This window comes from Xiphophorus maculatus, chromosome 12 (genome assembly GCF_002775205.1).
Source record: "Xiphophorus maculatus strain JP 163 A chromosome 12, X_maculatus-5.0-male, whole genome shotgun sequence".
Lineage (NCBI taxonomy): Eukaryota > Metazoa > Chordata > Actinopteri > Cyprinodontiformes > Poeciliidae > Xiphophorus > Xiphophorus maculatus.
The window spans coordinates 10,982,969-10,997,612 of NC_036454.1; the positions used below are offsets into that span (position 1 = coordinate 10,982,969).

A 14,644-nucleotide genomic window follows, 5' to 3' on the forward strand; every position below is an offset into this window, starting at 1 on the left:
CATGAACTCCGTTCTCTACTTTATTGTTTGGATCTTCAGAGCTTGACTTCAGGATTTGAACAGAGAGCAAAACAGCTAGAAGGAAAATGTTTCCTTGTGTTTAGAGTAAACTGCATCACAAAGGGGTAATAAATAAATGCCAAGAGTTTTCATGAACCGACTCTACCCCACCGACCCAAAAGGGTTGTTTCTTTTTGTTATGTTTTATATGAAGGCTATTATTTATAAATAAAGCAGTTTTGAGTAAAAAAGAGTAAAGATGCAAATCTGTCCATTGGTCCTCTGAAGAATCCTCACCAACAAAATTAAAAAAACATTTAACATGTTCTGCATTTCTATAAATACCATATTGTTATTTTTAAAGATTTTTTAATAGTTTTGCAAATCCCAAACTACCTTGTTCTTGTCATAATTATCACCCACATACTTCCTCCTTATGGAGTAAAAGGTGAGTAAAACTCTTACCAGGTATAGTATTGTCCAAAATAAAGGCAACACAACCTCCAACAAACATAGCAGTGGTGAGCAGCACGTTGAGCACTTGGTCGACTTCAACTATGCCTGAGGAAAAGAAAACAGACTGAGCAACTGTTTGATTTATTGTAATGAAAATATAAGCATGAATTTCTTACTGGATCAAATTATTTTAGGTTTTCTAATGGATTTTATGAGGGTTTATCAATAAAATGAAAGGAAAATGTTGCTGTAAAAAGGGGTGGTGTTACAACCACCCCTTACATCTAACCACTAGATGTAGGGTTCATACACTTTTCCCCACAGTGAAATTCAAGACCTTTTCAAGCATTTTCAAGGCAAACTTTAACACTTTTCCAGCACCACACATTGGAGATAAAAACAAAAATATAGCCTGAGTAATTAAGCCGTTAATAAGAGCTCATGAGAAACGTTTAGCTCACCGGTGACCAGCGGGTTCTGTTTCAGGTAGCTGGGCAGCATCAGACCGAAGAAGATGGAGAAGCCCAAGACGAAGAGGTTCCTGGACGAGTTGAGGTCGACAAACTGAAGGTTGGAGAGTCCCACCGCTGTGATCATCCCAAACAGCGTGCAGAACAGAGCGCCCAGGACCGGGTCGGGCAGAGAGGCAAACAGGGCACTGAATTTACCCACAAGCCCCAGCAGCAGCATCATGGCGGCACCGTACTGGATCACACGTCTGCTGCCCACCTGGAGGGGGAAACAGTACCAACAAAATGGCTTTTACAACAACTGTTTGTCTATTTTGCTCATCTGTATAAAGGAGAAAGAAAAAAGAAAAGAACAAAAAACGAAAAAAGAAAGACGGGGAAGAAAAAGAGAGAAGGAAAACAGAAGAAAACAAGACCAAAAGAAAACAAAGGAAAAGAAAAAGAATAAAAGAGAAAGAAAACAGAAGTAAGAATAAGCAAAGAAACAAGAAAAAAGATGAAAAAGACAGAATATAAGAAAGAAAAGGAAACAAAAATAAAGAAAGAAAGAAAGAAAGAAAGAAAGAAAGAAAGAAAGAAAGAGAGAAAGAAAGAAAGAAAGAAAGAAAGAAAGAAAGAAAATGAGTAATCCCAGACCTCATCAAAGGTAGCGGTTTACTACCTTTGTAATTCCCAGGACACCGATATTCGGACTGGAGGAGGTGGATCCATTTCCTGTCCCAAAAACGCCGTCCAGCACACAGGAAATGCCTTCTACAAATATTCCCCTAATGAGCCAGAAGAGAAGCATCACAGACACATCTGTGTCATGCTGGCCATTAAATCCTGCAGCCGGAGCTTTAAAGACAGCAGCAGCAACAGCAGCTCACCGATTGATGGCGTGGACCGGAGGTGGAGGAGCGCAGGAGAGGCGAGCGCAAGCGTAGTAGTCGCCGATCGACTCGATGATGCTGGCCACCACGGCGCTCATCATGCCGATCACACCTGCAGCCGTGACGGTGGGAGTCCCCCACTGGACTGCAGACGAGGAGGGACAGAAAGGATCAGAGCTCCTCCAACCACTGAAGGTGAAGCTTCCCACGTCTAGGAAAACAAAAACTAATCCCAACGCTCCACATCCATTTGTGTAAAACTGCACCACCTATACTGCTACACAGAACTTTTTGACATTTCGAGTTTCATTTTTGGAGCAAAAACAAATAAAAAAAACACATAAAACAAAGTTTTCAAACATTTATTGTGCTGAATTATTCTATCAATTATTCTGACAATTTATCAAATAATAATTGCCACATTCGCTCAAGTTTTTATTTAGAATATGAGAAATACATAAAAAAATTAAAAGAAACAATTCAATAATTTTTTAGATAACCATGTAAACATTTAAATATTACTGGAATGTTTACCGTCCAATATTTAGAATACACTAGACTAAAATATAGACCAATATTTTTAGATTATAAAATACTATTTTATTTTATAGTCTAAAATACAATAATATTTAGACTATAAAGTATAATCTAAATTTTTTATTGAAAAATTGGAATTTAAAATGTGAAATTTTAAGATACAAATTTAAATTAAAAATGTTAAAGTTTTAATTCAATTTTTTTTAGTTTAATTTTAAATTACATTAATTTTTACACTAATTTAATTTTTTTATTTAATTAATTTTTTAGATATTAAAATATTAAATTTTCATCCAAAATTAAATCACAATTTTAAATTTAAATAAAAGCTTTTTTAATTTAAATTATTCAAATATCCATCCATCTTACATTTTTGGCTTAATTACTGCTCTGAATATATAATGTTTTCAGCAACTGGCCTTTTGAGTCTGAATGATCCCGTTAATGATTAATCGATTACAAAATTAGTTGATTACTTAAATAATCGATTCATCAGAATTAATCAGATTAGTAATTTCAGCTTCAGTGTTCTGTAAAACAACAGCTGCGAATCTGAAACTTAAAGCTGACCAATATTCCCATTTATCCTAAATACTAAACCCGATATAAGAAGTTTTTAACTCTCTCTTTCTCTCCATCTTGAAGAAACTCACAGGGATAGGGGATCTTGAACCACGGCGCAGCTTTCAGGATTCCCTGACGTGCATCAGTGCGGGCGTAGAAACCGTACTTGTTCTCCTCCGGCGGGAAAACGTCAGTCACCGTAAAAATGAAGCACAGCAGCCATGACACCAAAATAGCCATAATGATCTGCATGCAGGGGAGAACAAAACCTCTTTTAGATTCACCAGAAGAGAAAAACACATTCATACCTGCCAAATTCAAGTCCTGAGTCTTAATTCTTATTAAATGCTAAATAATATATATAAAAAATCTGATGCACAAAAGTGTCTTAAAGTACCAGTTAATACAACTTATTAAACACTTTCTGCATAAAATCACTGATATCCAATGCTCCATCTCGCTCCTGGCTTCTGAGATCACAGTGAAGCATCTTAAATGAGACACACAAATCAGACAGACCTGTGGTGTTTTTAATTATTTGGCCTGCAGAGGGGATAAAAGGACTGATTTACGGAGGCCGGGGGAGAATGAGATTACTTCTGCTGAATAATTTGACTTGTACGAGAACAAATCTTTAAATAAAACAAGGTGAACTCATTACAAGGGAAAGAAATGTTCAGAAAAACGGATACCCACCGGGAACATTTTGAAAACCTGCAGCCTGTAGGACGTCCAGCCTTTCTTGGCTTTGTAGATTGGCAGGGGGAAGTGAACGTTTCGAGCGTATTGAGAGAAGAGCAGCACCAAAAATATAGTCCTGCAGACAAAAAATGCCCTTCAGTCAGATAATAGGGCCTCGTTATTTTCTACACTTTCTGTTCCCCAGTGTGAGGAGTAATCCTATTCGAAGATGTTCCATTTAGTCCTGAATGCGTCACGCCACGACTCCAGAGGATTCGGCGCAAATCAATTATCCTAACAGCCTGGGAACTCTGGTAGCTACAGGCGCATATCCTTATCCCTGCAGAGCGAGAGCAGAAGCCCTCCAGCCAACAACAATGACACGGCAGGAGCTGATGTCACACAACCTCAACATCAGAAACTGCACCAGCTACCTTCATTACACCGTTCTTTTTACAATAAAAATATCCAGAAAGTTCCCGGTTTGCACCAGAAAACTGGTTTTACCAGAAATGCTTCAGGTTATACGGACAGATGTAGACTCAACTTTTATTGTTTAAAACTCAGGCAAATCAGGGTTTCTGCAGGTTTCACAAAAACAAATTTGATCCTTTTTAAGACCTTGTAAGATAATTAACAATGAAATTTAATGCCTGTATCATGACAGAAACGTACAAAAGAAAAATCACTCATTCTGTATAGAAGTATTTCCAAATGTTTTAGCTCAGAATAGTAAGAGAAGTGAGGAGTAGATGAACGTCATCCAGCTAGAAGGTGATACATTTGCACTCATGACTGACTCAAAAGAGCTAGCTATGGTACATTTGCAGCTAGTTAGCGGTAGCCACAATCGCCTTGAATCACAAAACGGCTGACAGAAAAGTTCCACAAGAATATATATATATATTTGCGATTAAGTAGTCCTGAGATGTCAAAATGCAAAATATATGACAGGCCAACTTACATTTTTTATTAACTTAAGACACTTTAAGGCCTTAAGTTTAGATAAATGGATTTAAAACCTTTTAAGTATGCGCAGACACCTTGCTAATTCATTAAAACATTCAAACATTGTAGTTTTGTGAAATACACAAGTTTTGATGCAGCTGAATAACTTCTTCAACCTATTGCAAAAACATACAGAAACATATAAAATTGTTCTAAATTGCCGTGTTTCCATCAAGTACATTTATTTTTGCAATTCCAATTTGTGCAATTTAAGGTAAACAAAAATGCAGCTACTGATTTTAATAGTGTGCAGTGCTTTAGCTCTCACTGTGATTAACTGGAGTACCAAAGCGTTTAGGGCATGAAGCGTTTCTTTTTAAGATCCTGCTGTCTTCTTCATGTTCTACTAAGGTGATTTCTTTAGGTCAGGTAGTATCGAGTCAGATGGTATCGAGCATCAGTTAATTGATGTTTTAACATATTTTTACAGTCAGGTTTGTCTGAAAATCTTTTTCCCCTTTTATTCATAAATTCTTGATTTGCATTTTGAATCTGTGCTTACAGGATGGCGATGCCCCAGTGTTTTCCAGCCCTCTCGCCAGCAGCCTGGAAGCCTGAGAGCCCGATGAGGGCCACGGTGGGCGTGATGGTTAGGGGCCCGATGTACTTCAGCAGCATCCCAGGCAAACCCAGAGCTCCGATGCAGACTTCGATCATAGAAGACACAATGATCGCACCCTGGATCTGTGAAAGGTTGGAGAAATAGTAATTATTTAGTTATTTAGTCATAAATCAAACTGCTCTGCTCAGCTACAAGCTAATGGCTATTGCAGCTGAGCAGAGCTACAATTTAAACATTTATATTAAGTTTATATTTTAAACTTAATATAAATAACCTGTTACTTCACATTTTTTGGTGCTGATTGCTAAATAAACATGTTTATTAAGAGAGGATAAAATAACTTTAAAAAAGAAAGAAAATCTCATTGTTTCATACCAGATCTCATTTAAATCAATTTTTTCTAAAACAGATTTAGATTTTGTGCGAATTGTGTGGATTTGTGGAAAAACTTAAGGGACCAGAGGGTTGTATAAAACGCTCCGGTGGGCCAGATCAGGCCCCTGGGCCTCGGGTTTGACACACGTGTTAGTTGTCATACAAACAGATCTCTGCATTAGACTCACTTTTCATGAGAAATGAAGTATTATCTCAATAAGCTCAACAGAGCCGTCTGCATCTGTACAGTTTATTGCAGACGTATGTAACGGATCTTTATAACAGACTTTATTAAGTTAATATATAATGCCAGAAATATTCCATTTATCATGTGGTTTTTGGAAAGTGGTGAAGCTTTAAAACTGCTTTCCATCTCATGATTCAACCACATCTCAAATAATCAGATGTGTTATGAGGCATTTGAGTGAGAAACAGGGGAAGTAATTATGTCTCCTGTTAAAAATCCAATCAAAATGAGCCGTGGTTCTGTTGAACACTTTAAAGCAGTGGTCTCCAACCGTTTTATTACTGCGGACCGGTCATACTTAGCAATTTTGCTGCGGCCCGGGGGTGGGAGGGAGGAGAAACCGTCAGATAATGCTTCTGCATTTGGTGTTCCCGCTGAAGCCAAATTTTTTTTGCCCCGATTTTTCCTTTACGACAATCTTACAACGTCCTGCAGTGTGTGGTGTGTTACGTGGTGGTGTGTTGAATATGCCCGATTTTAGATCGGGCATATTCAACATTGTCTTGGCCCGATTATCTCAGCCTGTGGGGTTTTCCCTGACTGGGAGCGAGAACGCAGCCTGTTGAATGTGACAGGTAGCCAATCAGAAAGCGCGGTGACGTAAGCATGGAGAGGAATCCCAAACAGTCTTTTATAAAAGGCCTTTTCTTTTTTATCACTTAAATGAGTGCACAAACTATCACTACTGCTTCTACATCGTCATCCGTGTTTGATTATTCTAAATTCACGTATGGTATGTTGGGGTTTTTACTGGTTTTTCTTCTGGAATCAGGATGTTCGTGAGTGGAATCGGTTCTTGCGTGGTGTGTTGCTCCTGCCATGTGGCTGAACACACGAACCAATCGAACCTGTTGTACTTTTATCGGCTCTGTGATCACAGAGGTTTGGAAAATAGACCGACAATCCTTAAATCGTGTGAACAAGACTTAAAACTCACAAGCTCCACTCCTCTCATCCCGTCTCCACCACTGCCCTAACGCTCTCTGACTTTGGTCACTATGGTAACGTTTACATATCCCTCCAAAATAAGATAGAGATGCGCCACAAAAAACGAATATTTTACTTTCATGAAAATTTTACCTCACGATAACAACTAATGGGAGCCCTGAGCTTGTTTCTCTGCAACGAGACGGTCCATCTGGGAGTGGTGAGAGACAACGACACCGGAAGTGTTGCTTATGCACGGGCTACTGTGGCTCTTTGGTAGAGTAGTCGTCTTGCGATCGGAAGGTTGTAGGTTCGATTCCAGCTTCCTCCTGCCACATGTCGATGTGCCTCTGGGCAAGGCACTTAACCCCAAATTGCCTACCGATCTGTGTATTGGTGTATACATGTGTGTGTGTTGGTGATTGCGACTGGGTGAATGTGACTCTAGTGTAAAGCGCTTTGAGTGGTCAAAATGACTGGAAAAGCTCTATATAAGTTCAGTCCATTTACCATTTTTACCATTTACGCACAGTGAAGCAGTTTGAAGCTTCATTGCCTCATTAACGAGCCGATTACCATATCGTGCAGAACTTGAAATGTGGGAATCACCTACCGGGATAAATCCATTCCCCTGTCTCTTCTCTGGGCCTTTTCCCCTGGCAGAGAAACTTTCCAAAGAATCTGATCAGTTTCTTACTCATTTTGCTGCTTGTGGCTCAATGTTGGCGCGCAAGAACCGAGAGAATCCGGTTAAAGGATTTTTACAATAAAAGATCCTCCAGACTCAAATAATACATAAAACGAAAAATATTTAATTATTTCTTGTGCGGCCCGGTACCAATTGGTCCACGGACCGGTACCAGTCCGCGGCCCGGTGATTGGGGACCACTGCTTTAAAGTACACACTTTAAGAAAAATACTTTTTGTGAAAAAATATGTCCAGTTTATCAGAGTCTGCTGTTCTAAACTAAACATTTACTTTACAGCTGTAAATATGGACACTGCCTGAAGGAAAGCCTGTACAAACATCACATTAATCACATTTAATGATCAAGAAATTACCATAAACTGCTGCCATCATCATCATCATGGAATCGATGTTCCAGGTAATGACCCCGTTAAGTTCCTCTCTGTCCCCGCTTCATCTTAAGCATTTTCCCCTCCACTTTAAAATCAGTTTTGCCTCATTCGCGTCACATAAAGATCAATTACTGAACCGGCTCACGCAGACTGGAAAGGTTAACTCAGATTAACTTCATCCGACACATAAAGACGAACCCTGCAGACATATGGAGACGGGGATTTCTCCATCACAACAAAGTACGTTTATATTAGGTTAGGAAAAACCCAGGACTGAATTCTAATTCTGTTGTGTAAAAAGTTGCATAAAACGTTACTTAAGACAATATAAACAACCTCTGATTTAATCTTTTGAAGCTTATTTTGTAATCATTTAAATTTCCCTCTTCTCCTTCGCCTCACCTCGCGTATCCTGGGGTGCCAGATGTCCTCGGTGTTGAGAAGTTCTGTCCCATTCAGGAACGGATGCTCTGCTGAGGTTTGAAGAGAAACGGATCATTAAATTATATATTTAACAAACAAAACGTTTTATTAGGAGCAGGGTTTGTACACTTACAAAATTCAAGCACTTTTCAAGCATTTTCAAGATAAAACTTAACCTTTTGGAGATAAAAAGAATACAAATACACTAAAAAAAAATTTTAATTCAGTATTTTATTTATTACTGTTATCAATGATTTATTGTGATAGTATTTTACATTACAAGGTAAATTAAAACAAAATGTCTCTCTCTGACCCATTAAACCTGAGTGCTCCAAGAACAAAATACTAATAAAAGAAATCCCCAATTTCAATAACTGTAAATACATTACAATCAATAAGTCATTGAGCAATTCAGAATAATATTAATCACACTGAAACAATCCAAACACATTGCGTTAAAGTAAATGGCCTTCCTGCTCAAATTAAATGTTTAAAAATAATCTACAAAGAAAATCTCTTCAGAATTTTCTTGCAAAGTTTTCTGGCATTTAGCAAAAATAAATAATTTTGATAACTAACTTGCCTAAAAACAAGAAAAGTTTAGTCTGGTTTAACTTTAGGCAGTGAGATTTTTTTTTTTTATTTGTCTTTTAGATATATGAACATATCAGATTTCAACTGTAAAAAACATTTTACAAATTTGGGCTTTTCATAAAATATTACATTGCTCTTTATTAACAAACTGCACAGTTTGTAACCACTTTATACGGAAATCAAGCACTTTCCAAACACTAAAATAAAACATAAATTCAAGGATTTAAAGCAGCAGTACAAAGCCTGTAGCAGAAACCGGAGGAAAGCAACGTTACCTGTGCTGTTACATTTCCATTTCTCTAAAGACAGAATGGCTCTGGCTGGTGCAAGGAAAGCAAATGCACTCGCCTGGAACAAAGGCAACCTGGAGGAGAAAAACAAGACAAATCTGTGTCAGAAAGGCATTTCAGAGATGTAATAATTGGCTTGTAGAGGCGCAGCATGTCAGAAATGTAGACAAAGTGTTCATACCAGCCCTGCTGTAACCATTTTTCTAAAAAAGCTGATCACTGTTGAGTCTGTGCTACTAAACGAGGATAAAACTCTCATTATGACACAAAAAGTAGTTCTTTCTGATATTTAAAATCACTCCTTTTTGTAAAACCAGCCTTTAGGAGTTTGAAAATGATCAAAGTTTGCAAATATAATGCATAGGACTGCAACTAACAATTATTCTGATGATTTATCTGATTAAAAAATTCACCACATTCTGTTGATTTTTCATTTTACTCAAGTTTATTTTATTATTATGTTTAAAATGCACATAAACAAATGATTCAATTCATTTTAGAAATTAGGAACTAAAATTATCACCTAAAAATCATTCCTTGATGCTTGATTATTGGTAGCAAATACAGCTAAAAGAAATCCTAATATCAACCTGTGAGAAGCTCAGCAGTTTCTGCTCGACATAGTGTAGAGCAGTTCTACGGATTAATTTTTTTATGGATGCAAAAGGTGCTTAATGGGAGATTTTCCTACAGAAATTCAACCAGGTGAAGGTCCACTTGAGGAGTTATGGATGAAACATAATTACAGATAGAGAACATTTTGTTTTTATCTTTAGTGCATAACTGTACAGTTTGGGCCTTTCTTGAGTCCGTTTTCTCTAGTTAATGATTAATCAATTACTAGTTGTCGATTATTTCAGGAATTGATTCATCATGGTTAATTGTTTTAGACCATAGTATAATTAAAAAACATCTTGTTAAATGATTATCTTGGACATGATATGTTTCAGATAGAACATAAAACACATTTCTGTGTTAACTTCTACAACTACACAGTTTTATAAACATTATTTATGCTCATATTCAGTCAGGTTCAGTATCTCCCTCTCTGCTTCAGTGGCATTTCAGTAAAACCCAGAGACAGATGGAGCCCATCTTTCACCTCAGAGAGAGATGGTAAGCTGCTGATGTGACAGGAATGCCACAGCCAAAGCCTGTGACTGGAACCGAGCAAAAGAGTCAGGAAAGGACAACAGTTTACATAACTTAAATCGAGTACCAACACCCTCTGACGCACTTGTTTTCCTTCCTCTTTTGGCCCAACACTTTAAAAAACAATTGTCCAATTCTGACCTGGAAATGTGAATGAATTGCTTTCTCTGAGTTGGGAGATCTGACTCACAAAAGAAACAAACTTAAATGGGATCAAATATGCTGTGCAAAAAAATCTGATTTGGGTAAAATCTAATTATAAACAATAAATCAAGCATTAAGATGTATGACATCACAACAAGACATTGATTGTAGTTAAGGATAATGCCCTTGAATTAGTTTAACTTCACTGGAAGAGACGTGAAATGGTTGACAGTGCCATGTGGAAAATAAAATCAGTTTCTCCTTCTCACATCACCTTCACTTCATTCCACCACATCGGCCAGATTTTACTTGATGTCCGAACTGCAGATTTTTTTTAAACATAATCTCATCCTTTCAACTGTGACATGCAAACATGACTGTAACAAAGCATGTGATTCAACAATGAGGTATTTCCAGATTCAGTTACATGATTAGCCTAAAAATAATAATTGCTATGCGACATTACCAGTTGCCATGGTTACTCCCTCCCTTTTCATGTGTTAGTTTCTTGAGAACCATGTCATGCTGGCAGTAGATGTAATTTTATTCCTCATTATCTAGGTATGAGATTCGTCATGGCACATTCTTCATGTGCAATGACGAATTCATTCATTCATCAACCAGGTCGCTGCGGTTGATGATTTTCTTTTGATAACAGACCTTCATGATGAACGACATGCAGAGACAGTCTTCCTATCAGCCTTTACATGTACAGTGGCTAGAAAACAGTCCTTCAGTGTTCTTAAACATTATGGTATTACAACCACAATATTCAGTGTTTTTTACGTGATGATGATTATGAAATGAGTCAGAGCATTTAGTCTTCAGAAGTCACTTAAAGGTGATCTATTATGCTTCCCTGAACAGGTTAGGAAAGGTCAATGTTCTATACAAAACATGTTCACTACATTTTTTGCACAGAGTCACTTAATTAGATTTTAGTTTGGTCAGTTCTGCCCATTTTGAGCTCCTTTCAGAATGAGCTGTTTATGGGCCTCCTGTCCCTTTAAATCCAGATAAGCTGCTGCTGGCCACGCCCCCAACTCAACATTTACAGCTGAATGTGAAAATGGCCGTTATACACCATTATATAACAGTACATCTTAGAAAAGCAGATGTGGAGTCTCCTGCAGAACCAACAAGAAGGCAAGCGGTTTCACTTTTCCAGTAGTCATTGTAGAGCTGACCAAATGTGCTGGAGCTCAGCATGGGTTGCTACAAAACGGGCTACATTCTGGAGGTTTTTGAAACAACACATTTTCCAGACACCATAAAACATCAACTTGTTGCCAAAAAAATAGGTTAATTTAGGCAATTCACAGGCATTTGCTTGGAAGATTTACTTTCCGAAAGACAAGCTTGCACACTCATCCAGCTGCTCTGTGAAGTCCTAAAAGGTTTGTTGGAAAACTTTCAAGAGCAAAAAACGTCATAAAGACCAAAGAACACATCAGACAAACAGAGAGAAAGATATGGAGATTTCTAAAACATGTTAAGGTTATTATGCTATATAATGTTAAAAACATAATATGGGACAGCTGTATATTAAAGTTTATTCCTTATTTTTAATAACAACTGCAGTCTTTAAAATTACATATCTGCTCACGATCACGAAAACTTGTTCCAGTTCCAACAAATGTGAGTGAAATTTGCTCACTTTTTCTGTTTTTTACTTTACTTTTAACTGTAAACTTATGATAAAATGTACCAAACATCCAAAAGAGACATCTCTGTTGATAAGAAAAAGTAACTTATTAGATGAAAAATAAGGATGAGAAGCAGATAGTTTAAAAACTTTTATGCTAAAAAAATTAAAACCTGGAGGCACAGAGTGGAGGAAGGTTAGATAAATGTTTGTAAACAAACCAGCAGAAATATGTTTTTGTGTTGGAGAACAAATCTGTGAGAACTAGGTCACCTCATTTTTCCTGACGTGTGTGCACTTGTATTTCTGAAAGTAGGTCTCCAAGCAGTTTCTCATAAGCAAATGCCTGTTAATTTAATTTATTATAGCTTTGGTTCGCTCCACTTGCCAGCATGTGATGCAACACTTGAACGACACGCAGCTCGCTCCCTGAATGGCTGTAAATCTCCTGTGTTTAGTTTCAGGAATTTTATAATTTCACTTCCAAGTTTATGAAACACAAGCTGCTTTCTCCTCTTGGCAAAGAGGAAGTCCGAGTCTTAAAGGACAACAGTCACATGAACAAAACAGGGAACTTCAAGTAATGATTGAATGCTGAGTAGACCCAACAAAGTTATGCTTACACACTTATTCACACCACAGAGACCAAAAGAGGAAGGTGGAGGAAGAGGAACGTGATGGTGGCATTAATGGCCCCCCAGCTTTAGGAAACTGTAAGCTGGACTGTTGGATACCTGCAGCCCAGCGTCGTTTGAAGCAGGGTGGTGATGCCGACACAGAAGAAGATGGTTCCGATGAGCTGACTGGTGGCCCACTGATCGAAGCCGACGCACATGGCCTCTGCGAGAAGGAACGGGACGGCGATGGTCCCGCTGAAACACGTCAGGTAGTGCTGGGGAAAAAAAGACGTCAGTCACAAGACGATCAGTTGAAGCTGCAGTAACTTTCATAAAAAACATATTTACATATTTGTTAAAGTCATCACCATGTTGTGACATTATAAGACAGATAATCTGAAAAAGAAAATTGTGCTCCTCTGTCACCAATCCGAGCCAGGAGGAGGGTCTTAACGCTGTCAGTCATGCTCATGTATGTGCTGCTTACACCCGCCGCTTTTCCCTGTGCTACGTGTCTTCCAGTCAGCAGGGCCTGCTGTGAATGCTCCAGTTATTTAGCATAGCCGCCAATAACGGCAGTTAAACCGTTTTCCTGAAACTGTAAATTGTTTGTTCTGCATTAGCACATTTAGCAGCACATTCACAAGACTGGTTGACAGCGGTAAGACCCTCCTCCTGGCCCTGATTGGTTATTTTTGACCAGGAGTGGTACTTTTCTTCAGACGGCAATGGTAGCACTGGGAGGAAGAGGAAGAGATTAAGCTTTTAATCCATCTCATATTAAATTGTCACAACATAGCGACATTTTTAACAAATTCTAAAAAATATATTTTTGCAAAAGTTACGTACTCCACCTTTAACTGGAATATGAAACAAAGGTCACCCTCCCACAGTGAAAAAAAACAACAGTCGCATCCTCACATCATTGAGACGCCGGGGTGGGTAGTAATTAGTTACATTTACTAAGTTACATTATTTGAGTAACTTTTTGGAAACAAAGTACTTTTAGGAGAGGTTTTACTGCAACATACTATTCAGTTTTACTTGAGTGATATTATTGTGAAGCATTGATACTCTTGAGTAAAATTTCTTGCCACTCTATTGACCGCTAGTAACATTACTGAATGAAATTGAAGTTTGTTTTAGCAAAAAAATGCATCAGAGAAACACAGCTTCAGTTTATGTTTAAGTGAGACCTCTTGTTTGCAAACAAGCCTGGTTATTCTAATACTAGTTTCCATCTACAGAATCCGCACTGTAAACACACAAAATCTTACCAAGTATTTTTTGTCCAGTTTCTATTACAAATAAATTAACTTGTATCATGGGAAAAATGTCTTGCTACAAGTTATAAAAAATCTCCAAATGGAACTAGTACTTTTCCATTAATATTAAGGAATTATTGGCTGAAAACAAACTCCTGCAACTTGCTAAAAAGTTACTTGTAAGCTGGTTTTGTCTTATTTCAAGTGTACCAACATACTTTCACTAGACACTAGACCAAAAAATACTTTGTAAGATTGTGTTTTTTCAGTGTGCTGAGCCATTTTGAGATCAAGAAGATACAGTAAACACTGTATTTGCCCTGTATCAAGTTACATATTAAAATTTTCTTTTAAGTATTCTGCTCAAAATATGCGTTGTAATTTTCTGTCTAATGCCATCACTTTAAACAATTAAATCAGATATTATGATCAGTAATTTACTTTTTCCCAGTATTTTTACTGAACATCTTTTTATTCTTACTCGAGTAATTTCTTGGACGGCTACTTTTTACTTTTACTTGAGTCAAAACATGTTGAAGTTGTGCAACTCTTACTTTAGTAAGAGTTTTTGCTTCTCTATTAATCTCTGTTGCGACACACACGCACGGACGGGAGTGTGTGTGTGTGTAACTGACATTATGAGGGCTTCTGAAAATCCACATTATATTCAAACTTGTGCAACCACTTCTTGTTTTAAAAGTCACTCCTGTGGCGTGTGTAGTTGCTCTTCTGACC

The 14,644-nt window shown here is 37.6% G+C and overlaps 1 protein-coding gene across 2 annotated transcripts in view; it reads right to left on the minus strand.

The window, feature by feature from the left end:
* The window catches only part of LOC102228677 (solute carrier family 23 member 2-like), a 45,349-nt gene that overhangs the window by 5,850 nt on the left and 24,855 nt on the right, over positions 1 to 14,644 (minus strand). For both annotated transcript variants that reach the window (XM_023343638.1, XM_023343640.1), the window contains 10 exons: positions 12,762 to 12,919; positions 9,072 to 9,160; positions 8,182 to 8,252; positions 5,091 to 5,272; positions 3,596 to 3,716; positions 2,989 to 3,145; positions 1,796 to 1,943; positions 1,588 to 1,693; positions 918 to 1,185; positions 466 to 561 (listed from right to left, as the gene is read on the minus strand). In XM_023343638.1, coding sequence (XP_023199406.1) covers positions 466 to 561; positions 918 to 1,185; positions 1,588 to 1,693; positions 1,796 to 1,943; positions 2,989 to 3,145; positions 3,596 to 3,716; positions 5,091 to 5,272; positions 8,182 to 8,252; positions 9,072 to 9,160; positions 12,762 to 12,919 — 1,396 coding nt within the window. The remainder of the gene's footprint in view (positions 1 to 465; positions 562 to 917; positions 1,186 to 1,587; positions 1,694 to 1,795; positions 1,944 to 2,988; positions 3,146 to 3,595; positions 3,717 to 5,090; positions 5,273 to 8,181; positions 8,253 to 9,071; positions 9,161 to 12,761; positions 12,920 to 14,644) is intronic.